Source organism: Macrobrachium rosenbergii, chromosome 4 (assembly GCF_040412425.1).
Source record: "Macrobrachium rosenbergii isolate ZJJX-2024 chromosome 4, ASM4041242v1, whole genome shotgun sequence".
NCBI classification, from domain to species: Eukaryota; Metazoa; Arthropoda; class Malacostraca; order Decapoda; family Palaemonidae; genus Macrobrachium; species Macrobrachium rosenbergii.
In genome coordinates this window covers 39,424,170-39,451,234 of record NC_089744.1, presented here as the reverse complement: position 1 = coordinate 39,451,234, position 27,065 = coordinate 39,424,170, and the positions used below count along the sequence as shown (strand labels likewise).

At 40.0% G+C, this 27,065-nt stretch overlaps 1 protein-coding gene across 4 annotated transcripts in view; it reads left to right on the top strand.

Moving 5' to 3' along the window:
• LOC136832815 (ubiquitin carboxyl-terminal hydrolase 24-like) overlaps positions 1-27,065 on the top strand; it is a 374,979-nt gene that overhangs the window by 179,424 nt on the left and 168,490 nt on the right. For all 4 annotated transcript variants that reach the window (XM_067094450.1, XM_067094436.1, XM_067094461.1 and 1 more), the window contains exons 24-27: positions 11,912-12,069; positions 23,580-23,680; positions 23,814-24,055; positions 25,454-25,713. In XM_067094450.1, coding sequence (XP_066950551.1) covers positions 11,912-12,069; positions 23,580-23,680; positions 23,814-24,055; positions 25,454-25,713 — 761 coding nt within the window. The remainder of the gene's footprint in view (positions 1-11,911; positions 12,070-23,579; positions 23,681-23,813; positions 24,056-25,453; positions 25,714-27,065) is intronic.

Genomic DNA, 27,065 nt, shown 5'->3' with positions numbered 1-27,065 from the left:
CGCTGCTGTAGCTCCTGCCTTCCAGACCGCTGCTTCCGTAGCTCCTGCTTCAGCTGTCCTGATCGTGTCTGCTGCTTATCTTGGTGGTCGTGCCCAGGGCCGCTTCCGTTGTGTGATTGCCTAGCTGCCCTGGAGGTTATGATGTCCACCATCCTGTAGAAGTTGTCGGAGTGAAAGTGAAGGAAGTCGCCCTGTGGAAGCGACATTCCTGGCCATTGCGGTAGCTCCTGCCTTCCGAACCGCTGCCATAGCTCTTGCATCGGCTGTCCTGATCGTGCCTGCTGCTTCTCTTGGTGGTGGTGTCCTGGGCCGCTTCTGTTGTGTTCCTGCCTAGCTGCCCTGGAGGTTATGATGTTTTGTGTCCACCATCCTGTAGAAGATGTCGGAGTGAAGGTGAAGGAAGTCATCCTGTGGAAGTAGCCACTGTCTTCATCTTATCTTTGATTTCGTCTTCTGCTGCCTCTTCCCTTCCTCTCCCAAGGTCCCGGGAATCAGACAGACCTCCGTTGGCTGAAGGAGAGGAAGGCTGCTTCTTCCCCTTGATGCCCTTGGACATCTAGGGACTGCCTCCTTCTGAGGAGGCTGTGGGTCTCTCATTGGCTCTTCTCGACCTTGGGGTTAGGAAACTGATTCACATACCCGTGGGTTATGTGTTTCAGGAGCCGCAGGCGCGCAGACCTCAGTTTGCAATCCCGTTCCCAGTCCTAGAGGTTCTGCCTCTAAGATGGGGCCTGCTTCGGGCGCTTGTTCACGAGCTGCTCCAAGTGCTCGAGATTCTATGAAATATCGAGTATCCCGATCTGGTCTGGAGAGTACTCTCCCTGGCCCAGTTCGGGAGCAGAGCGAGAGAAAGGGCCAAGGCACCTAGGTGTCTCAGCTCTTCCTGCCAGCACCGCAAGCGCTTCCTGAGTGCTTACTAGTGCTTGGTTGGATTCCCAGTCTGGTGTCTTGATCTTATCGGTTTTAACACTAAAAGAAGCAAGGAAGAGATCCCCTTCAGGAGTCCTGCGGGACTTCTAAGGGACTGACTCTCTTCCGGGAGACAAGTTTCTCTCGGCCGAGGGCAGTGGGAACCGATTCGCATTCTCCTGTGGGGTCTGGCGTTTCGGGAGCCGCGAGAGCGCTGCCTCTCGAGGATGTGCCCTCGTTGCCAGTCTTGGAAGTCTGCATCTAAGACTGGTTCCGTGCCTGGCTCTTTTCGATTTCTTAGGAAACCGAAAGCAGCCGCTCCCAATTTTGGGAGTCTCGTGGGTTGCTCAAATTCTATGAATCACAAGCACTCTCCTGATGAGAGGCACAGGACGAGATAAAGTGCTGAGACACCCAGGTGGCTGGGTGCCAAGACGCCAGGTGTCTGGGTGCCGAGACCGCCAGCTGCTTCGGTTGCCACACCCAGCCCCTGGTCGCGCTTGAGAGACTGGCTAGGCTCAGCTCGGCTCGGCTCAGCTCACCCCGCCTGCCTCCCAGTCTATTGCATACCTCCCACTGGATTGCATTCGCGTGATCGGCTCACTTTGGTGTGGCTCGGCTCGGCCCCACTCGGTTTTTCCGAATCGGGTTCTCTGCTATGTTTGAGTGAACTTTCTGCTCTTCTCAAGAAAGCGCTTTGCCAAGCCTCAAGCGCTCTTCTTCCCCTGTGTGGCAGTAATCTCCTTCGGTTGATTATCGCTCATGGTCCGCCTCTCCTGCTGGTCTTACTGGCAAGTTAGATAGAGGTACTCTTTCTCCTCGCCTGTTCTCTTTTCCTCTCGGTTGTTCCGAGAGACGCGAGGCAGACAGAGGGAGCTCTTCGGAGTTCGGTTTCCTGGCGTGCTTTGGGTGCCGGTCCCCCGATTGTCTTGTAGTACAACCAGGTAGCCGAGGAGGGTTTCATGGGATCTGTCAAGGTCGCCCTCCAAGGGGAGAGGTACAGGAGTTTCACACTTTGGAAGCAGTGAGTGTCTTCCTCTTCAAGTTGCATATGCCCTCGTTTTTCGGAGAACTGAGCGCCGATTCGTCAGCACGAGGATCCCCGGGACAGGATCACGGCTCCCCAGTGAATAATCTTCATCACTCGCAACCCTTGCAGTTCCCGAGGGGCTGAGAGTGTTGGGGCTGCCGCAGTCTTTGCTTCTGAGCGCGTTCTCGACCACGTGAATTCTTTTCTTCGGATAAGGAGTTCATTCAGGTCAAGACACCAAGCTTCTCCCATGCCTTGACAGAATATGAATTCTTCTTGCCTCAGAGGGTCTTGCTGACTGCAGTTCTGTGGGCAATTCTGGTGCTAAGAAGGACTTTTTCCCAATTCAGATCTGTTTCGTAAGTCCCAAGTTGGCTCGACCCTTAGGAACGAACCTTTACTTGGTTCTGCCTTTCTCTTGCAGAGATTTGCCAGATACCTCAGTAATCAAGGTTCATACCAGGGCACTGCCTTATCCTTTGGACAATGGCCAAGACTTTGGGTCTTAGTCATCTCGACTCGACCTTGAGTTCAAGCCAGCCCCTTCAACTGCTAAGAAGCCCAGGCTTCGGTAGAAGACTGCGGAACACATAGCCCTCTTCTTCCCTTCTAGGAAAGTGCTCGTGACTGCGTCTCTTTCCACCCTCTTTCCCATAAGGGAGGAGGGAAGAAGGGAAGAGAGAAAGAAGTATCGACTGGGAAGAAGTTCTCCTACTGCAGATTCCTGAATGAAATGATACTTATCGAGTCTCTGGAGCTGGCAGCGACATTACTGAGATTTGGGAATGGATTCCATCAGGAGAAGTATCTATTTCCCTTAGGTCTCAGCAATTCCTTTCATCAAACTTCCATCCCGCTTCCTCTCCCGTGCTCTCGATTCAGGAAATGCCAGCCCAGCTAGAGCTAAGTGTCTTGGTATGTTGTTGTCTTGCAGAAGCTTCCCCGTGGTGGAGAATGGAGGTCTGCTTCCATTCCTCCGTCCTTCTTTCCTCTACAAAGTATGAGGAAAGAGTTAGGCTAATGCTTGATTGAAGGAACCTTCGAATATGCTTGCATATTCCCCTCACAATGTGTGTCTACTTACGGATTCACCAATTGAGGAATAGGCGCACACCAGTAAGACTGTCTTGAAGGTGTGGGACCAAGACGATTAGTACCTTCTCATCACCATCCTGGGCACAAGGCAGCCTTTTGGCCTTCCGAGAATTCAGGATGAGTTTTGCGACACTCAGTGGTTCGTTGAACAACAAAACCACAGCAGTGGCATTTGCCAACAAACAAGAGGGAATTGTTTTTTCCTCCTGTTTCATCTGTCGACATTTGCAGGTACTCGAGTGTTCTATAGCGCACTCAACATCTCAATTAGCCAGATGCATCCCTGGTGGGGATGTATTGGTAGGTGAGCTTGGCCTTGGGTTTGAGTGATTGGGATGGAACGTGCTGCTCACTTGAAGATGCAAGAAGAGACTTGCTCGACTGAGAATCCCTACCATCTTTTTGTTGCCTCCCTGCACAACAAGTCAGTGGTTTTTCTCACTCCTTCATACCAGACCCAGGGGCCACTACAGTGAGGCATGCTGTCCTTCTGGGAAACTTGATATTTACATTTTTCCCTCTGTATTTGTATGTTTCGCTAGGGGTTCTCAAGCATTGCTCACCCCGAGTTACAGGCAAATGCTGGAAGACTTCGCCTCTGGCCTGACCTGATAGCTGAGGCATCGAGAAGAGTTCTGCTTGACCCAACCTCCTGTAGCAGCTACACAAGAAGCGGTCCTTCGGACAGTACATCCCGGTGTGTTCGGGAGTGGGAGACCTTCCAGCTTCCCTTGCAAGCATAGGCTTTCTTGCCGAGCGGCAGCGGATATAGCTGGATATCTCTCGAAGTCCTCTGCAACACTCCCAAGGACTGGAGCCGTCTTTGCTGGTGGCTGTCGTTGCTGGAACTTCTTCTCGGGTCAGAGTTGCTCTTCAAGTCTGGACATCCTCGTCTTCTCTGCCGAGGGTTGCTTCTCTCCCTTTCATTTGTGAGGAACATAGGCCCTTGCGACCTAGTCTTCTAACTGAAGTAGCCTTCTTCTCCTCAGTTGAGATTTAGCTACAGATGAGAAGCTGCTTTGGTCTTGCTGTCCCAGGGAACTGTTCCCTGGGTAGCATGTGATTCTTGTTTAGGGTTCCTGTCCATGCTCTGCACATGCCCATAAGAGTGTCATCAGATAGAGATGTGCCCTCTTAGGACCATCTCTCATCTTGCTCCGGCCTTGGCGTAGAAGATGGAAGAACAAGTGAAAAGGATCAATACCTCGACTCCTTCTAGGATGTCGTAGGTGGACTCCGAATCCTTCGGCATCTATTGTTGGGTTCGAGTCCTTCTTGTTCCCCTCCTCGTTGGACTTTGTGTCGATGATCCAGATCATTTGTTACTTTGTCCTTTAGGGAGCTGTGGTACTTTCCAAAAAGGCTCGACACTCCTAACCTGGATGTCGTCAGCATTTTCGCTAGTACTCTCTCTCCCAAGGAAGAAGTGTCTAAGGACACATCTTCCTCTTGGCTTCATGAAGCAATTGAAGGAGGTACTCAGCAGCTGACGATGACTATACCGGTACCTTCCACCCAAGAGCTCACAAAGTCAATGGCTTGGTCCATCCCTCGCATTCTGGAAGTTTCTGTTAGTCTGGAAGCAAGAGGTGGTCTTATAGATATTTGATCTTGCAGTTCCTACACTCTGATCAATATGTCAGAGGCTTGGTACTCCTCGCTCTTTTGACCAGGAGGAGTAGCCCAGGTGTGCAGAACTCCAGTCAGTTCAGGAGACTCACTCAGATTCCTCCCTCCAACCAGTGAGTCTTCCTAATGTATATCGTGTCAGAACAAATCACAATTTTTGAAAGTAAATTGTATTTTTCCTAATTATACAAACCCGAGATCTTTTACATTACATATTATGCCTGCCTCGTGCCACCCCTCAATCTGAACCTGTACCGAAAGGCAAACTGGAATGTTTACATCCAGGCAGGCGGGTATTCCCGCCTATCTGGTGTAGTTACTGCCTAACCACCTTGCTCAAGAGTTTAACGGCCATTTCCAGCCTACGCTGAAAGTAATTCCTAATGTAAAGGACCTCAGGTTTGTATAGCTATAAAAAATACAATTAACTTTCAAAAATTGTGATTTTGAAAAGGTCTTTACCCCCTACCTTGCGTTTAAGAATTTCGGCCTTGTTTAACATGTTCAACCCATGTGCATGCTTGGATATTTTTTTTTTTTTTTTTTTTTGCCTTATGGCACTTGTTTCCACGTACCTTGGAAAGCTGTGAAAAGTTACTCCTTCTTTCGTTTAACTTTTTGAAAGAACACCTATAAATAGTACAATAATAAAAGCATTTTATGTATAGGTACAGATACCGCAAGCGATAAAACTGTATTTTATGCAATGGACAGTTTCAGTTTACCAGTTTATCATGATAGATATACAGAAGAACTTAGCACTGAACACCTGGACTCTCTGACGTCATAATCCGACCCAGTGTAACCTGTGCAGGAAAGTCACGTTTGGGTCGCTGGTGGGTTGTCTTGGGATAGCGGAGAGACAGAGTCGGGAGACCTGAGCGAAGTTTGGAAAAGAACAACAGACCGGAATCACCCTATAATCCAATATAGGGTGATTCCGGTCTGTTGTTCTTTTCCGAACTTCGCTCAGGTCTCCCGACTCTGTCTCTCCGCTATCCCAAAACTCTTTCTTGTGAGGACCTGCCAAAGAGCTTGCCAAACTGGGTCTGATTTCTTCTTAGAGGAAGGCACAGAGAGATGAAAAATATCCTTACCAGACGTGAGGGGTAATGGAGAAGAAGTTTGTAGTGGCAATGGCAACAATGGTGGGGGAGAGAGAAGGAATGGGGAAGGTTCTCTGGAGATGGGTGGTTTTCTTCCTCCGTCTCCTTTGGTACTTTCCCCACTGGGGAGACAGCCATTATGCGCACTTTCCACACGAGGCCCCACAGGAAGAGGAACATTCCTGACCTCTGCACGTGATGCACTCGGAATGGGGATAAACGCCTATAGGGAACATGAATTTTTCACATGGCTTGTCCTTGCCAGTGCAATGCTGCACTTCAGGTTTCCTGTTCTCTTCCATCACTGAAGGAAGAAAGAGAAAGCTCTCTAACACTCGGGTGTAGGGAAAAAAAAGAGGCGAACACGTGAGATCACATGGATGCTGAACAAGCACTTTCCCCAAACCCAAACCCAGATAGATTTCACAGAATGACACAAAAATCTTTGTAATTACATTATGAAAAACTTGGGATGGGTTTCCCTTTCTCTTCCTTCACCATGGGAAGAAAGAGAAAGCTCACTAACACTCACATGTGGGAAAAAAGACAGGATCACTTTGTATATTACTGAACAAGCACTTTCCCCAAACTTGGGAAGATCTCACAGAATGACACAAAATCTGTTTAGTTGTGAAAAACTTGGGATGGAATCCCCCTCACAAAGAAAACAACACTAAACTGTGCACTGTTCATGTATTTCGAGAGGAAGAACGCACATGGAAGACACTTGTTCCTTCACTCCTTTGTCCTGCACTCAGGAACAAAGCGATAATCACTACAATATTGATGATAACACTAAAAATGGTAAACAGGGTCAGGCAAACACTAGGAACTAGGAGTACTTACTCCCAATCACACAAAATGGAAGGAAACTAATATAAACGCAAAACGAGAGACGAATCAGAAAATGTGTGGACACAAGTACTGCTGCGAAGACAGTGGCAGAAGGGGTCGGCGTCAGGTCTCCCCACGACCCAGGTAGCGTTAGGATTTTTTTTTTTAGAGAGAAGTCAAGAACAGCCGAAGCTAGGTAAGCATGGGGTACTCCATATATGAAAGCTTAGGTTCATGTGTTAGGAAAAATACAAATGTCTTTTTAATTTGGTATATTTATTGCTTTATTTTAGCATTTGACCTTTTTCGTGTTCTCTTGTCTGTGTAATTTAGTAAGTATCGTTAATTATGCTCTGATTCTGATTGTAATTTTTTGGTATTCTGTATACAGTGAACCCCCTGTATTCGTGGGGGATGTGTACCACACCCCCTTGCGAATAGCTGAAATCCGCGAATACATAAAATCCCTCTAAAAACACTTAGAACTGCCCATTTTGATATTTTAAACACAAGAAAAACCCTGTAAAAATGCTTATACCTGAGTATTTTAATAGTTTTATCACAAAAAGTGCATTTAGTCATGAAATTTACATGAAAATACAGTAATTAGTGAATATTTCTCGGTGAAAAATGCCGCGAATGGGCGAGTTTTCCGCAAATAATGGGTAGATATGTTCCACAGAGAAACCCGCGAATGTGTGAGTCCGCGAATCGTGAGAACGCGAATACAGGGGGTTTATTGTAGCTACCTACCCCTTAAGTTTGTTGTTAGTTAACAGTAAAGGTAGGTGTGCTGGCTACCTTTGTTTGTTGTTTGTGAAGTATTAGTGTTTTCCTTTTCCTGATTCATGATATGGATTTGCATTAATTTGTTTGTTATTTTGTCAAATATCAGTTATGATTTATCATGCTACCCATAATTGGTATATGTGGGCTTTGTTTCCAACAAAGCCCATTTAATTAAGTATTGTTTTATCTTGGTAGACAATGAATCCCAGTCACAAATACATCTTTGCAGAACAGATCTCCAGCATGCATACTGCATCCCTTGACAGATGCCCACTTACCCCTCACATCACCATTTGCTAAAAGAATCATCATCCAAGTACAGTGTATGGAGGAGGGCATTGTCATATAATTACAGGAGGTCCCCGGTTGAGAATGGTCTCAACCCATGCCTTCCGATCTTACAACGCTATTCAAAAATATTTTTTAAAAATCAGAATCCAACGTACACCGAGAATTCCGAAGTTACAATGCCGGGCTGGGCAGCGTTAGGCTGAAATTCTTCACTCTTTTTATTTTTATAAAATGTTTAATGTTAAGTACAGTATTTAATGCCGATTATCATTTTTATGATTTGACCTCGTGTATCTAGATTGTGTGTGTTGTATTATCTCTACTTTTTATATGGCCCTGAGATGAAATATTATTATTACAAATATTATGGTTCTGACTTACGCCGAATTTTGACTTACAACAAGCCGTAGGAACGGATCTCCGTTGTAACTCAGGGACTGCCTGTAATGGCTTTGAATGAATAACACGATCCATATGATAAAAACGTAGTTTCACACAAAGCCCATTAATCATATTTTGCCTTACTAGCCATTCAGGAGAGAGGATGCAGGGTGGTTAGGAGGCTGAAAATAAGAGAGATCAGAAGTCCAGTACCCTAGTGGTCAAGTGTCCAATAGGCATGTTTCACTCTAGTAATTATCTGACAGGAAGGTAACAAGTAACACTACCTATGAATCATTATTGAAAGGATCAACATTTAGGGGTTCTTTGGATGACTTTTGCAGCCTAGTGCCCTAGAAATGAAATGTAATGGTGCTATGAGGGTAATGGTAATGATGATGAAGACTCAGTTTCCACCCTTATCAGTAATACATGATTTGCCATGTAAATCTTTACTAGGAAGATCACAAATAGAATTTGGTAAAAGCAGAAGGATATTGCCACATATCTAAACAAAAGATAACAGCAAGTTTCAGCTTGTATTTATAGGTCAAGGATGAAGAAAGAACTTGAACTTCAAGAGCTACAGCAGAAACATCTGGATAGGATCTATAACGATGAAAATGTTTCATTCTTATGCTCAAGTTCAGAAGAATGTTTACAATGGAAGTGATGCGGCATATTACTTAATAGTGGTTCTAGATTTAGTGTATATGACTGATTGTTTATAAATAAAATAATCTCACACATGATCCATATGAACCTTCGCGACAGTCTTCGGACAGAGACTTGACCCGCAAAACAGTCTTCTTACTGGTCCTAGCTTCATCGAAGAGAGGGGGCGAATTCCATGGTCTGTCTTTTGATGTTAAACATATGAGGGGGTGGGGACCAGTAGCCTTCGAATTTGTCCTAGAATTCGTGGCTGAGACTGAAAATCCCTTGGTTCACGATAAGAGATTTGAATCCTTTTGTATCCCTTCCCTTAGGGATTTTGTTGGCAACAATCCGGATGAATTACTACGTTATCCCATCCGGGCGCTGCGTAGTTATCTAAAAAGGACTCATTACCTCAGGCCGGGATGTCGAAGACTTTTTGAGAGCACAGGCTGGAACAAGAAAGCAGTGTCCAAGAATACCATCTCCTTTTGGCTATGTGAAGTAATTAGGCACAGCTACAGTTCCTCTTCAGCCTCTAATGCCGACACAGTGCATGCAAGAGCACATGATGTTAGGAGATTAGGCCCCTCCTTGCCATTCAAAAAGAACTTGTCCATTCAGAGGGTTTGAAGGTTGGTACGTGGCTTCATCAAACCACCTTCACATCCTTCTATTGAAGGGACATTGCCCACAGGTCCTTGGACACTTTTTTCTTGGGTCCAGTGGTGGCTGCTCAACAATTTGTGTAGCTCATCCAGTGTCCCTAGCAGGACAGTTTGTATCTTAACCTAAGATGATGGTATGAAAGTGAGAATGATTGAGATGACTGGTATTTTTCCTTTTCCCTTTTTCTTTTCTTCTCTGCCAGTGGGCAGTGAGAAGATTGATCCATCATATTCTGGAACTGGTTATCTACAGGTGAGTGAGTAGTCTTGCTGTTTTAGTATACAGTATTGTGTTCTACACAAATATAACCTTTCAGTAGCATGTCCTTCCTCTCTCTAGCAAGGAGATAGAGGAATGATAACAAGTCTGATGGCTATTGTGATTCGTTATCTGAACAGATATAGAATTTTACCTTCCACCTATGCAGTGAAGATTCACATTCCATATTAGCCCAGTAGTCAGACTGTTTGATATCCATTTATCCAACAAGTCAGAGGCTTGCGTGTCCTTCCTTTGCTTTCAGTTATCAAGAAAGTGAGACTAGGTGTGCTGAATCTCCAGTCGGTTCAAGGCTTTCTCTTTTCCCAAGAAAAGTGACTAGCCTTATGTTAAGACCCAGGTTTGTTCCGCATATGAACAAATGACAGATTTTTAAATAATTTGCATTTTTCATAGCTAACAAACCTGTGGCCTTAACGTATACTGCCCACCCCTGGCCACCCCTCTTTGTGATTCTTGGGTTGGAAGAAACTGAACGTGTCACAGGGTTAGAAGAGGTTGGCCGTTGCCTCCTCATTCATCCCGATGACTAATCCCCCATGCCACCAATTCCTTGCAACACAATTTTAATTGTTTTTTACCGGTTTCCAGCTGGCACTGGAAGATTTATCCTTATGTTAACCACAGGTTTGTTAGCTATGAAAAATACAAATTAATTAAAAATTTGTCTTTTTATGCAGTAGTTAACCCTTAAACGCCGACTGGACGTATCGTACGTCGACTAAAATTGTCTGTCGGGTGCCGAGTGGACGTACCGTACGTCGACTACAAAAAATTTCAACCTTCGGTCAACTTTGACTCGACCAAAATGGTTGAAAAACGCAATTGTAAGCTAAAACTCTTACATTTTAGTAATATTCAATCATTTACCTTCATTTTGCAACAAATTGGAAGTCTCTAGCACAATATTTCGATTTATGGTGAATTTTTGAAAAAAACTTTTTCCTTACGTCCACGCGGTGGTAACTCGGCCGAAAATCTCAGAAATTCTTTCATCACTTTGTCATAATGTTTGCACCGTTTTATATTAGCCATTACATAAAGTTTTATATATGAAATTGTGTGTAATTTCATGTAGAATACAACAAAAAAATAACTCATGGTTGTAGCTTTTATCAGTTTTGAAATATTTTCATATAAATCACAATGTGCCAAAATTTCAACCTTCAGTCAACTTTGACTCGACCCAAATGGTCGAAAAACGCAATTGTAAGCTAAAACTCTTATATTCTGGTAATATTCAATCATTTACCTTCATTTTGCAACAAATCAGAAGTCTCTAGCACAATATTTCGATTTATGGTGAATTTTTGAAAAACTTTTTCCTTACGTCCGCGCGGTAACTCGGCCGAAAATCTCAGAAATTCTTTTGTCACTTTGTTGTAATGTTTGCACCATTTTTCTAATAGCCATTACATAATGTTTTATATATGAAAATGTGCGCAATATCATGTAGAATACAACAAAAAATAACTCATGGTTATAGCTTTTATCAGTTTTGAAATATTTTCATGTAAATCATGATAAATAGAAAAAATTCGACCTTTGGTCAACTTTAACTCGACCGAAATGGTCGAAAACTGCAATTGTAAGCTAAAACACTTACAGTCTAGTAATATTCAATCAATGACCTTCATTTTGCAACAAACGGGAAGTCTTTAGCACAATATTTTGATTTATGGTGAATTTAAAAAAAACACTTTTTTTTTTTATGTCCGCATGTTACGAATGCATGCATCATTTTGCGATAATATTTTCTCTGTGTTGCCTTGATCATTTTACAATTTGTTATATACCAAAATCATCGCAATTTAGTTTATAATACAACGAAAAAAAAATAACTCATTAGCTTTAACCGTTTTGCTCACAGCGCGATTTGTATACAATTATATTTGAAATTTTTTTTTGTGCTGTCATATATTTCACTATTTATATATGATAATAATATTTTTTTCATTTCTGATGGGCATACTAAACTTCAGGCAATGACAAAAAAAGGAGCCAAAAATGAACTCTTAATCTTGAAAACTAAGCGTCCTGTGATTTTTTGAAAAAAACTTTTTTTCCGCTTCGGCGCTAACTCCCGAATGCCGCCGGCATACGGCAGACACTTTTGTAAATAGAGGCTCGGCGTTTAAGGGTTAAATACCAGATGTTTTCATACCATAATGGTATGGTACGGATATATTAAATTTTATTACATGACCATCTCACGTTTAATATTTTTGTTTTTGAATTGCAGAACGTTGGTATGGCATGGTTAGTGTAAAAGATTTCATCATAGAGGTGCTTGTTGGCTGCAGTTGTGAGGAGGTGCGTCAAGTTGCTTACCAACAGCTCACAAATCTCATTAAACTCTCCACAACAGCATCAGTGCAGCCCAGTCATTTTCTTACTCAGGTATGGCACTGAGTTGTTAAATTCAGTTGCAGAAAGGTTTAATTTTGATCAGTATGAAAACTTTTGTTGGATTTTTAAATTTTATTTGAGTTAGATAAGATTATAATACCATTTGATTACATAACAAAGCCAATGTTGTTAACAATCTTTAGAATCTTACTGCATTTAAAAGAAGTGCAAATAAATGAAGACATGGTGAGATGTAGAGTTTTTCATACAAATACATCATTTCTGTGTTTTATCATGTGCAGTCAGCACATGGCAACTCCAAGGACAACAACATTACTTCCACCTGGCTAGGTATGCATCCAGAACTGAGCACCCCTGGTAGTAGTTTGGACAGTCCCTGTGTTATCTAGACTCACTATGAGGAATTACGGGTTGGGATTTGGGCACTTATTGTAAACTGATGAGATTGTATTAGAATATACTATTTATTTGAACTCAACCCCATCAGTGTACAATTGCCTGAAGTTGCTATTTAGACAGAAGGCTTCCTGTTTGATCAAAATTAGACTGAACTAAAGCACTATGCAACCGTCTGAGTGTGAGTGAATTGGAAAACTGAATAGAGATAGAGAGAAAGAGAGAGGATACAACTATAAAAATAATGTGGAGGACAGAGTTGGGAAATTTTTATTAACTAATGTAAAATTTCATACTCATTAAAAAAGAAATATCTTAAACTATAAATTCAGAATATTAGATTACCTCAAATCTATCTACCAATTTTTCTTTTATTCATGTATCTAAGAGAGAAATTTTCCCCAGTTGTCTTGATCTTGAAATGATAAAGAGAGAGAGACTACCTGCTTGGGTCCCTGTTGCCAACTGGGAAATGACAAAAAGATAAACATTTTTCTTTCAAAAATGAAAATAATATGGAGTTCATAAATGGAATGTGATTTCTCAAGTTTATTGTATGCTTAAAGAGCTTTCTTGCAAAAAAAAAAGTATGCAGTTCAAATAAGAAAGTTAGAAGTGTATATAGAGAATGTGTATATGTAATTTTGTTTCTTTCTTATTTGCAAATGTAAAATTGCATATTTTTTAAAGAGAGTTCTTCAAGCATAGGATAAATTTGGAGCATACAATTTTTTCAACTCTGCCCACCAATTTTATATTATGATACTGTACTGTATTATGTATCTGAAGATCAATATCCCCATACCTTGTGTGTGCATGTGTGTGTGTTTTTAGCCAGCTTAGTGTCCAAAGTTAAAGAAACAACTTCTTTAATCATTCTATGATGTGATCATTATTTTCTTTATGTACAGGATTCCATAATTTACTTCATGCCTTTCTAAGAAGTCACTTGGAGAGAGGGAGAGTGATAGCTAAAGGAATGAACTTTGTTGTACTGTCATTTTAGTTTAAAGCATCATTTTTACTTTGTAGTAGTGTAAATTTTCACTCATTAGCCAGTTGATTAGACTTTTTCCCTATGTGCATAGAAAACTTGCACCACTAGATATAAATAACAGGTCAATACAGTGTGTGTATTATGCATTGTTCAACTTTTATAGTGGTTTGTGTAGTTGTGTTTTTATTGTCATCTGTAAATAGCATCCATTATGCATGCACTACATGTGGATTGCTTTTGTGTGTGTGTGTGAGTGATGGTCTAAGTACTTAAATGTGAATATACGTATTAATTTTGGTAGGGCAGCCTATTTTAAGGAAGATCATTTTTGAGATATTTTGCTTACTAATGTGTTGTATTTTTTGGGTGTTTGTATTTGAAGCAAAATTATTGCACACTACTTAATTTTTTAGATTCTGTATGCTTTTTAAGTTAGTGTACAATTTCCATAGGCTATTTAGGGTTAGCCTAGGATTTTGGGGTAACCTAACCATAAGCTGGGCTATTTACTATTCCCATAATTGCTTTTTGATGTACCCTCACTTCAGACCTATGAGTTTGGTTAAACCAAGGATTATGTTAACCCTTAAACGCCTACTGGACGTATCATACGTCGACTAAAATTGTCTGTTGGGTGCCAAGTGGACGTACCGTACGTTGACTACAAAAATTTCAACCTTCGGTCAACTTTGACTCGACCGACATGGTCGAAAAATGCAATTGTAAGCTAAAACTTTTACATTCTAGTAATATTCAATCATGTACCTTCATTTTGCAACAAATTGGAAGTCTCTAGCACAATATTTCGATTTATGGTGAAATTTTGAAAAAACTTTTCTTACGCCAGCGCGGTAACTTCGCCGAAAATTTCAGAAATTCTTTCGTCATTTTGTTGTAATTTTTGCACTGTTCTATATTAGCCGTTACATAAAGTTTTATATATGAAAATGTGCGCAATTTCATGTACAATACAACAGAAAATAACTCATGGTTGTAGCTTTTATCAGTTTTGAAATATTTTCATATAAATCTATGATAACTGCCAAAATTTCAATCTTCGGTCAACTTTGACTTGACTGAAATGGTCGAAAAACGCAATTGTAAGCTAAAACTCTTACATTCTAGTAATATTCAATCATTTACCTTCATTTTGCAACCAATTGGAAGTCTCTAGCACAATATTTCGATTTATGGTGAATTTTTGAAGAAAACTTTTTCCTTACGTCCGTGCCAGAAATTCTTTAAATCACGTTGTCGTAATGTTTGCACCGTTTTATATTAGTCGTTACATAAAGTTTTATATATGGAAATGTGCACAATTTCATGTAGAATACAACAGAAAATAACTCATGGTTGTAGCTTTTATCAGTTTTGAAATATTTTTATATAAATCACGATAACTGCCAAAATTTCAAGCTTCAGTCAACTTTAACTCGGCCGAAATGGTAAAAAAACGCAATTATAAGCTAAAACTCTTACATTCTAGTAATATTCAATCATGTACCTTCATTTTGCAACAAACTGGAAGTCTCTAGCACAATATTTCGATTTATGGTGAATTTCTGAAAAAAATTTCCTTACGTCTGCTCCCGGTAACTCGGCCGAACATCTCAGAAATTCTTTCGTCATGTTGTCGTAATGTTTGCATCGTTTTACATTAGTCATTACATAAACTTTTATATATGAAAATGTGTGCAATTTCATGTAGAATACAACAGAAGATAGCTCATGGTTGTAGCTTTTATCAGTTTTGAAATATTTTCACATAAATCACGATAACTGCCAAAATTTCAAACTTCGGTCAACTTTAACTCGACTGAAATGGTCAAAAAACGCAATTGTAAGCTAAAACTCTTACATTCTAGTAATATTCAATCGTTTACCTTCATTTTGCAATAAATTGGAAGTCTCTAGCACAATATTTCGATTTATGGTGAATTTTTTAAAAAACATTTTCCTTACGTCTCTTGCCGTAACTCGCTGAACATCTCAGAACTTCTTTCATCTCGTTGTCATAATATTTGCACCGTTTTATATTAGTCGTTACATAAAGTTTTATATATGAAAATGTGCGCAATTTCATGTACAATACAACAGAAAATAACTCACGGTTGTAGCTTTTATCTGTTTTGAAATATTTTCATATAAATCATGATAAATAGAAAAAATTTGACTTTCGGTCAACTTTAACTCGACCGAAATGGTAGAAAACTGCAATTGTAAGCTGAAACACTGACAGTCTAGTAATATTCAATCAATTAGCTTCATTTTTCAACAAACAGGAAGTCTCTAGCACAATATTTTGATTTATGGTGAATTTTTGAAAAAACATTTTTTTACGTCCGCACGTTACTTATTCATGCATTGTTTTGTGATAATATTTTCTCTGTGTTGCTTTGATCGTTTTACAATTTGTTATATACCAAAATCATCGCAATTTAGTGTACAATACAACTAAAAAAATTAACTCATTAGCTTTAACCGTTGTGCTTACAGCGATTTGTATACAATTATATGTTTTTTTTTTTTTGTCATATATTCAAATATTTATATATGATAATGATATTTTTTTCATTTCTGATGGTTGCATATTAAACTTCAGGCAATGACAAATAAAAGGAGCCAAAAATGAACTCTTAAACTTAAAAACTAAGTGTTCTGTGATTTTTTGAAAAAAACTTTTTTTCCGCTTCGGCGCTAACTCACCGAACGCCGCCGGCATACGGGAGACGTTTTTGTAAATAGAGGCTCGGCGTTTAAGGGTTAACAAAAGTTTTTTTTTCTTTTTAGAACTGGTCATAAAGTTACACTTCTTAATTAACAAGGCAGAGAAGTTAGTACCCAAGAAAGCTACACTCTTGAAGATACAGGCTTATGAAAATGGGGAGGATGATTGCAAAGGGAATTAGTAAATCTTGATCACAGAACCTACAGGGTGAATGGAATACTTTAGTGATTCACTGGTTAAATTCTCAAGTAAAAATTAACAAATGTAGATGGACATCTCATGGTGGTTAATAAAATTATAATCTGTTCATTTATTTATTTATTATTAAAATAGTTTAACCAGACCACTGAGCTGACCATCAGCTCTCATAGGGCTGGCCTATAATCTGTTCAAAAGGCAAGAAGTGGCAAAAACTCAAATTTCAGGGCCCATAACATGAACCTGGCATGCTTGGAACACAGTAGTTTCTTCATGCACTCTTTGGATTAACTATCTGAACCAGATGGAGGTAGTGTTCTTGGAAACCTCAAATTTAGGTGTGCCAGTAGTCATAAAAATTGCAAATCCCCCTTTCAAAATACTTGGCTGAATTAAGGATGTTTTCATGGCTCTGAACGAGAGCAGGGTCCTCATCATTCCCAGTTCTAGCTGACAAGGAAGGTTAAGTTAAGTATACCTTAATTTAACCAGACCACTGAGCTGATTAACAGCTCTCCTAGGGCTGGCCTGAAGGATTAGATTTATTTTACGTGGCTAAGAACCAATTGGTTACCTAGCAACGGGACCTACAGCTTATTGTGGAATCTGAGCCACATTATAACGAGAAATGAATTTCTATCACCAGAAATAAATTCCTCTAATTTTTCATTTGTCGGTCGGAGAATCGAACGTGGGACCAGCTGAGAGCTAGCTGAGAACGATACCCGCCCATCCAATGAGGAACTGACAAGGAAGGAATTACAGACAGTGGTTGAGAGAATTTGTCTGTGCCATCTCAACAGAGGCTGGGATGCATAACAGGTCAATATTCTGTAAGTAGTTTTCAGTATGGGATACATGGCTGGATGGAAGGAGTGTGGAGCTCACACATCTTGCAGTATGTGGAGGGATTATTATGATTATTAAATAGTTTAAACAGATAACTGAGTGTATGGAGAGGAGAAAGACAGTCTCATAAAGTCAAAGTTTTCAGAGGCATGAACTAGGGGCTCATGCTCTGCACTTGCTAAATACTTGAAGATTAAAGTCACATCCCAGCAAGGATATCTGGATTGAACCTTCCTCTTGAAAGTTCTGGCATATTTAATGTAACTCTCTGGAAGAGCCAAGATCACTTTTTCTTTTGCCATAGTAGGCTTATGCCCCATATAGGCAGACAGAGACTATTACTTGTGAGTGTCAGTGACATAGAAGGAAATCCTGTTCTCGTTGAAAAGGGGCTCTAGAGGTTCAGTGTCTGCCTACTACACTGTATTTGTGATGATCTCAACTACCTTGACTGAAAATCCTCTCCTCTTGAGGTATTGCTCAGTAGCATCCAGGCATGGGTTTGTAGGTTGACAATCCTCAGATTTTGATGGAACTGACAGAAGTAATGCTGCTATACCTGCTGCTTCCAGCAGAAGGGATCATGGAATGTTCACCATGAATGATAGCAAGCCTGGATACCACTTTTGCTAAGATGAAGGAGGCACCACCAGGATCATCATCATGTTTTTAAAGTGTCAAACCTTGTTAGCACTGGTCCTATCAGTGAAAACATTGGGTAGCTGTACACCTCCTGGTGTTCCTGTTTACCCATGAATACAGTGCTTCTCCACATTGCTTAGACCAGAAGAGCAAAACAATAATTTGGTAGCTATTTAGGTGGGACATAAACATGTCTACTGAGTTAGTGCCTTACAATCTCCATAATCTTTTTCAGATATCCAGGTGGTGAGGCTGTTTGGCAGGTAGAACTTGGTTTTGCCTTCTCACATATCTGAGAATCAGAGTTGTATTTAGTTTCTCTGTCAACATCATAATCTCCAATGCAAGAAGTCACATTGCTGGAGATTTTGTACCTCTTTCTTGAGTAATGCAACCATGGTGTTGTCGTCGACATGATCACGACTACTATGTCAGACTGGTTTAAAGGTTGCTGTTGAGCAGCAGAGGAAATGGACATGGACAAGTTGCTGCACTTAGTTCCTTCCTTATCCACAGGAGACGGGAGAGTATGGCAGTTACCACTGGTAACTGAACAGGTAGACCTATGCATCCCTCTTAAACCCACCATATAGGGAGGAATTGAATTCTAGATCAACACTTGGGAGAGTCATCAGCAATACTAGTGAGTCACCATGCCTGTAGTTCCCAGAAGAGCCAGGAAAACAACTCTTAGTTCCACCAGGTTGACACAGAATTCGTTCTCCATCTCAGACCATCAATATGATGTACCCCAACCCTCTTATGAGGTGTCTGTAACAGCAGGTATGGAGCAGGCAGTGGAAGAGAAACTCCCACCAGCAAATTCTGTAAGTTTTGCCACCACTTAAGATCAGCAAAAATCTCTTGAGGAATTGGAACATGACGGCCTTCAGTGTTTGTCAAAATAGATTGACTCCTGTTCAGCAGCAATTAGAGGGACCACTACCTCAGACTGCTGTGTGGAACCAGCTTTTCTAAAGGTGATACGTGGCATGAGCGTTTTATCCATAAGGGTCTGGGCAAAAGAGAAACTTGTGCAGTAATGGTTGAAATCTCTTGATTATCTCCATAGAGGGGTTTTCTGTTAGTGAAGCTGTGTGAAGGTCCATGCACAGATTACTTAACTCTTTGAAGGACTAGGTCTGATATGTCTCAGTTGATGAGATAGAAGAGTTACCTTATGTGCCTGAGGCTACCATTATCAGCTAGTTTTCTGTGTACCTCAGTAGCTAGCTCTCAAGTGGCCCCCAAATAGCAGCTGTGGCAATTATGCATTTAAGTATTTGAGGGGCTTTTGCCAGCCCAAAATAAAGGCTCCTGAACTATCTATCCTCGATGTGCGAGCTGAAGGAATATCCTAGAAGATTGATGGATGGGGACCTGGAGGTATGAGTCGCATCCATCGTTGTTCTTTTGGATGGAGCAATGGATGATGTATACTGTCTCCATCCAAAAAGCCATAACTGGAGATACTGATTCAACAAGCTTAACTGGAGATACTGATTCAACAGGCTGAGGTTGATCATGAATATAACACCCAAAGGCTTTGTGAACTGCAGAAAGCCATTGCATCTCTAAGACCTGTCTGGAAGTCAAATTGAAAACAGTAAAAGCTTGTCACCACGAATGGTAAATAGTAAACTTTCCTTAAGGTTGTAACTACCTTCAGGCATGCACTAAACTCTTGCCAGGAGGACTAAAAATTTTGGAGACAAGCCCCTCTCTCTGTGGTCTGGACTCTAGGTAGAGGTAATCTTCACCTCTGCTTTGGACTGCCAAAGGGAACCTTCTACCAAATCCTCTCCCCCTACCAGCATGAAAGGGCACATGATGGAGCCTGGGTCTTTGAGGTTTGATGGTGTGAAAGGGTAGGATCTCTGGGCAGTATTCAGAGGTCTATAATGCTGTCTTGTTTGGATTGTAATAAAGAGAGAGACTAACAAAAGTTTGAACATCCACAGTTCCTTGGAGATTGAGAAGGAGTATAAGATATAGAGCTGCCTAGGGATCTCATCATAGCTAAGGTGGTAGTCACTTCTAGCCTTTTTGTTGTTTCCTGTATAAAAGTGACTGTAAGCAGTTGTTTACTCAGTATATCAACATTTTTAAGGCCCTCAAAATCTGAAAAAGAGAGTAGGTTTGAGAAACTTCTTAACCCTGCATCCTTTTTCCTTGGAATAGTATCAGCCAAGAGATAAGCAGCAACAAGTATTGATGGTGGAGGCACCTCGCAAGGGTGTTACTAACCTTGCCACGAACAGATTCACCATTCTTTCTTGCTGGTCTCATTTAGTAACTTTCTCTTGGTTTTGTGGGCCCACTAGTGCCAGTTGGTCACAACTAGCACTTCCCCCAAAAACTGCTCAAGGCAGTTTACCTCTGCTGCAGTTAGAATTACTGAGGACCATGGAAAGGAAAATGACACATAACTAGCAAGAGCTTCAGTTTTTGAAAGACGTGATCTGTTTGATAAAACATCTAATCTTGGCATCAATAGTGAAAGTTTTTGAGGAGTTATCATGGGTTTACCATAACCAGGCCTCAGTCCCTTACTTTCAGTTTGATCCTTTACCGTGTCAAGAATTACACCCATAGCTACTGCAGTCGAAAGTTGAAAATTCCTAAATTGTGCTTTTAATTAAGTCTTGATATAGACTGCAGTGGAAAAAACATCGGGAGATTGAGGTTGCCATTCAAGTTGAAAGCTTCGGATACCTAACTCAATACATCATTAAATGATGCTTCATCATGCTGCATTATAGGTACATTGTCGTTATTATTGGACTCAAATCTCCTTAGTATCAACATTGGCAGCTGAAATTTTATCAGCAGGCTTCAAACAAAGTGTGCATAGGGGATTTCTTGTCAACACAACTAAAGAATATGTACTTGACAGAGAACATGATCTTGTACGAAAGAGGAATTCATTGGTAGCACTAACATATGTGCATCCATTGGCACATCATTATGAGATGGTGTTGCCTCATGTACAACTGCCAGGCCACCCGCTCAAGCAGGAACACTACTGCATACTTGCAGGTATATCCTTTGCCTGAACAGAAGAGATACTGATGTGCACAGGCAAGTGACATGATAGGATTCAGGAGAGTGTTGAATGAAAAGCTGCGCACATTTGTTCAAGTAGCAGCTCTTGTGGACAAGGTGGAGGAAAGTGTGCAGTGCTTGTGGTCTAGAGCATGTAAGCCATATGAGCAGGAGGCAGACATAGTGTCATGACCAGATCTGGCAGGTAAACCATGGGAGTGAGGGAGTGCATGTATCACCAGTCAAAGGTGAGACATGGGTTTAATGCACCCTGTTGTGAACACAGGTAGGTGTTAGTTCATATCCAGTTATCAAAGGTGATCCATGAACATGGAACATTGCATGTGCCTCACCAGTTACAGGTGAAAAAGGCATGCAGCTATTCATATTTGCACATGGGCCAATGAGGATTCACTGACTGTCATCGCAGACTTGCTAGAGGAGCCATGGGCCCCATTGTGGTAGTGTAAGACCACTGGGTAGGTGTTGTAAAACTGCTGAAGTTACTTGAGTTATTGGAGAAGTGAGGTGACAGCTATCAGGAGAGGAAGACTGGTTCCTTTCCAACCATGCTTCTCCGGTTTAGAGCCTAGCTTTATCTCACAAAAGTAGCTATGCCCAGAAATTCTGGCTAATGAGGAATCACTCATATCAACAGCACAAGAGGCATCATGTAAATGACTAGCAGAAGAATGGTGGTGACTCCTTGCACTAAGAGCTTGGCCACTGTATAAAGTGTGACTTAGTGAAGCAGGTGCAGCATGCACCTCTAGTAAGTTGTAGCCATCTGAGACATTTCCAGGCAAGCCTGAGGGAGAGAATTTTCTCCAAGGGGACACAAGCTGTAAGGAGAGGCCTTGAGTGCTCCTGGCACTAACAAGTGTGTTGGTACATGGCACTTTGAGTTTGCTATTAGAATTTAGTACCATGTGAACCTCAGCACATGTGGACAACACTAACAAGCCTTCTGAAGGAGATCTTGTAATATTGAGGAGGAGGGGAGGAGGAGGGAGGAAGGGTTTGGGCCTCTGAGCCATACTGAGATGATAATTCTTCCAGTAGGTCTTCAAATAATTTATATAAGCTTAGTTCCATTTGTTTATGTAAAGCTGCAAATTTTGGTCTTCCACATCTTTGATGATTTAGCAGAGGACTTTGGAACAATAACACTATGAGGGGAAGACCTCAACAATGCTGTCACTAAAGGGCTTCCTAGATGACTGAGATGTTGAGAACACTCTCCCTCCACCTTACACAGAACTCTAATAATATCTCTGACTGTTATATAGAAGACACTGAGAAGAGACCAGTTCTTACATGTATTAATGTAAACTCAGGCATATATACTCAGTCCCTGCTTGCTGTACATGCTAGACAAGAGTCTAATGCACAGCTTGTCGGGAGGATCAGTACATCAAGATAATACCATCAGTTACACATATAGTTGTTATTGTTTCTGATGTGAGCAGGTTAATAATTATGCTGTACAACTGTGCAAGCTGAAATAATAATAATAATGATAATAATAGTAATGTACTACCTTATATCTGGAAAACTTACTGTATCTGTGAATAAGTATTGAAAATTTTGTTGCCTAGTGAATATTCTATTTGGACCATACAGGAAAACTGCAACTGTAAGGTAATACCAACCTGGAAAAAACTGCAATACATAGCGAAGTGAAAGAAGGATTCAGAACTATGTGTAGTTACACTGAAAATTGATGAGAGCAAGACTCATTTTTTCTAAACCTCCTTTATACCAAACACTGAGAAGGATATGAATTAAAATAATAATAATGAATCATAATTCACCAAAAAGGTGGAAAAAATACTTGCACACAAGTAAAGATGAGAGTATGAACATTGATTGCTCAAAGAAAAACAGGTGTACTTATACTGTAGTAGCCAGGAACTGCAGCAATGAAATACTTACAGTACATGTAGCCAATGTAGAAAAATGCTTACTTATGAATTTAAAGAATAAAGGAAATTATTCACAAACCATTTGTAAGAAAGTCAGCACTAAAAAACTGATGAAAAGTAGATAATTACAATTAACTGTTAACATAGTTATGACAATCTGGCAGTAAATAGTATACAGGCAGTCCCCGGTTATTGGCGGGGTTCCGTTCCTGACGGTGTGACGACAACCGAAGATAGCCGCTAACCGAAAATCGGCGATAATAGCACCGATCCCTGGTTAGCGGCGCCGATAACTGGTTAGTGGCGACGATAAACGGTGATCAGCGCTGCTGATAAGAGGCGATTAGCGCTGATAACCGGTTATCAACGCTGATAACTGGTTATCAGTAACGAAAATCTGGTTATCGTCTTCGCTAGACAAGTGCCATAAAACCGGATCGCCAGTAACCGAGGCTGCCAATAACCGGGGACTGCCTGTATGTGCATATTGTAAGAGAGACTCAGGCAATGACTTAATTGTCACTAGGGTCACCAAGTTATCTGGTGAGGTAGAGGAGTTCTTGGAGTACGTATTAGTTGCACTGACTGCACAGAATAGGCAATAGTAAATGGATAAGGATGTGTTAAGACAAATGTTTTGTCCATTAATATTTGCTGTAGGTTTTTTGTTTTGTAAGGAATCTAAATCTTTGTATAATGTACTGAACAGATTACCATTAGAGTATGAATTCATACTAGCTTTTTTTTTTATATATTTCAGGTGTTATTAAAAGCACCACTGCCATTGTGGGTTACTTCTACTAGTGCTCGGGGTGCAACTCTCCGTCTTTTGTCACAATGTACTCAGTATTTTAATCTCAGGTAAGTTTTAACACTGGAGAAATTGTAAGGATTACTGTTTGTATTTGTAGTGTCATAAGTTTTTATGGAATATTATTGAAATGTGTTTATTATTTACGATTTCATTAGCAAAGAATGGTTACTTTATGTCCAGGTCAAAACTGCTGTCAAGACTTTGTAGCAGTGAACAAGAATGCCTTGGCATTAGTGCTGTACAGATGCTTGAGGATGAAACAGGTTGGTTAACAAACTTCACAGCCACAAGGGAAGCCTCTCGGGAACGACCAGAGTCTGGCATTGCATCTTTGCGTCATGCAGACAATATTTTGTTAGCAGGACATTTAACATTAATTTCTGCTCTACTGACCTGCGAAGGAGTCAACAAGGAAGAAAATGGTATGTGCTTTGCCTGATTTTGGTGTCCAGTTATTATATCTATAAGATGATATTCTTACATGCAATTTTCAAGTCTGTGAATAAGTCAAATAAAGATAAGTTTTTAGTTTTGCAAGGACCGACCACAGAAGGTTATTTTAAAGTGCAAGCTCAGACTTTCCAGTTATATGCAGTTTTTAGTAGTTATCTGTGCTTGCCAAAAAAAAAAAACTACTGTCACTTACAGCATGACCATCATTTCAGGGGTTTAAATGATACTATAAACAAAACAAGCAACAAGGATTATTACAAACAAGATGTCAATTCACCTGTTGATACATTGGAAATTGTAGTTGATTTTACTTATCACTTTCTGGGTTGGTTACCATCATTTCAGGGGTTTAAATGATACTATAAACAAAACAAGCAACAAGGATTATTACAAACAAGATGTCAATTCACCTGTTGATACGTTGGAAATTGTAGTTTATTTTATTTATCACTTTCTGGGTTAATTACATTCCAATTACCAGATGATGAGCCTAAACAAAATCATCATTGTTTGACGTATATATATGGTAGCTCAAGACTATTTGAGAGTTTACTGTAGATTGCCATACTTAATTTCTTTTATTCCTTATAAACTGAACTTTGGATCACATTTTATTTAATCTATAATATTGTTAAGAACTTTAATTCGATCACACCTTTAATAGTAACACCTGCCATTCAGTCCTAGGTTAACCTACTCTCTACTAGAATTCTTTTGATTTCATTCACAAGCCTTACACTTAAGCTTTTATCCTTTACTGTGTATTTCTTTATAGGATGTTTTAAAATATATCCAGTTGTAACCAGTAATCAAAAAAGTTAGTATGCACACATCAAATATATACACAGAAGTAGAAATGAAATTTTGCTTAAGGAATTCAGTTTAATTTCTGTTGTATTTTTCATGTGAATTGTTTGTTTATTGTTATAAAACAGCTTTTAACAATGAAAGAATTGTTATTTTGAGGAAAAATTACCTTTCAGGGCTCTCTCTATTTCAAGAAAGTTACAGCATGACCCAACTTCACATGGGATATTGTAAAAGATCTAGGCTATGTATATTGTCAGCTGTAATTTATACAATAATTTTTTCTGACTCACAAATTATAGTTAGCTGGGGAAAAGCTCCAGTATGTTTAAGTTTTCAGTTGTCCCGAAAAGCATTCTTAAAGTCAGTTCCAAATTTCGAATTGCATTTTTTACTGGATCCCTTTTCCTTGTGTATCTATCCATGTACATAATACAGTATGTTGAATTTGCAAAGCTAGTGTCATCTGTGTAATTATTCAATGAATTTGTCCTATATTACTCATTGAAATTATTTTTTTTATTATTAATAGTACGTTCTGATGTTTCTTTCTTATACAGGTGCTTCTCTAATTCCTCTTCTTATAACCGAGTATTTGTTTCCTGCATCAAAACTGGTGTTGGAAACCAGTCCAGAACAAGATTCTCTGAGTGCTAGCAGAAATTATTGGGCAAAATGTACTGGGAGAGAATCAAGAATTGCTGCATATGAACTTCTTGTACATTTGGTGACTAACTCAGAGCAAAATATGACCACTCTAAGCAGCCAGCTTGTCTCTCTGCATCATACATTTAATCCCAACTTCATTAAGGAATATGAGGTTTGTGACTGTTTCAAACCCTTGCAACTTATGCTAATTTATTTCTGTTGGTAGGCAATAATGATATAAATTTCCCTTCAGATCTCATGTTGCTGTTGAAATATTTTTTACTTCTGTTCTTATGACTGATAATTTGTGTTTTCATATATGCAGTTCAGAAGTTATTACAGGATTCTAGGTATACTGAATTTCATGAAAAATGTGGTAATGTGTTTGTTTACACAAACTTTTTCTGCTCATACAAGAAACAGACTTCCTATTTTACTCGGGTATTATCACATGCAGCATGGCTAGTTAACTAAGAAATTTATTTACAGTATTTTGAAAGACAAGAATCTTTCTCCCCTATCACAGCTGTATACCTGCCATGTATTTGCTTTTAGTATTATTGATTACCAGTGAGCCACCTTTTCTACTAACATTCACAGATTTTATTGCCTTATTCTGTGTTAATAACATCTAGCCAGACCAACCTGATAGCTCTCAAAGAAGAATGACCCCATTTCACTTGTTTAGACCTTGCTCCACTGTCTTGGAAGGCATCACTTTATTTCTCTCAGTGACTTTGCTGTATTAATACCATTTTGCAGTTATTTTTGATGTCCCAATGATTAGTTTCCATCCATCCATTTCCTTATTTTTTTTGCATCACTCTGATGTGGCGTCTGAAGTGCCATGTAAATTTTTGGTGTAAGTTAGGGCCAGTTACCCTCTGGCCAATAGCATTCTTGTTGTCCCTGCTTTTTAGAGTAGTCACTTGTGTTCATTATTGATTAATTTTCATCAATAGGATTTCTTATCAGTGAATGCCAGTGTTTTCAGCAATTTTCATGGATCATGAGGTTCCTTTAATTTTTGATGTGAATTTTTTTTAATTCCTTGGAATTTTCTTAACTTTATTATTCTGGAATAATATTTTATGATTGCTGAGTGTGAGAGCTTGCTAGTGTTAATATTTGTGCATTTTTCTTTTATGTATCTCATCAAGTTTTGTTTGGAGTCCAGAGTAACATAAGTATGCATTACCTCTTGCTCTTAATAATGGTATCAGATTTTAGTGCAGGTATTGGAATTCATATATTTTCCCTTTTCTTGTGTGGGATTTGTTGGGAAGTATACATATTTTCCAGTGTTGCTAGGATATGCACCCCAGTTTTGACTGGCAAACTGAAAAAAAGTTGTGCAACTTTCACAAGCTGAAGGCCTTGTTTTAGTTGTGTGCTGCACATTTGACTGTCCCAGTACATTGAAGTACTGTGGCTTTGGCTAGTACAGCATATAGGTTATTGTAATTTTTTAAGTTCTTATATTTAATTATAAGTACTTTATCTTTTCAAATTTAATGATTTTAT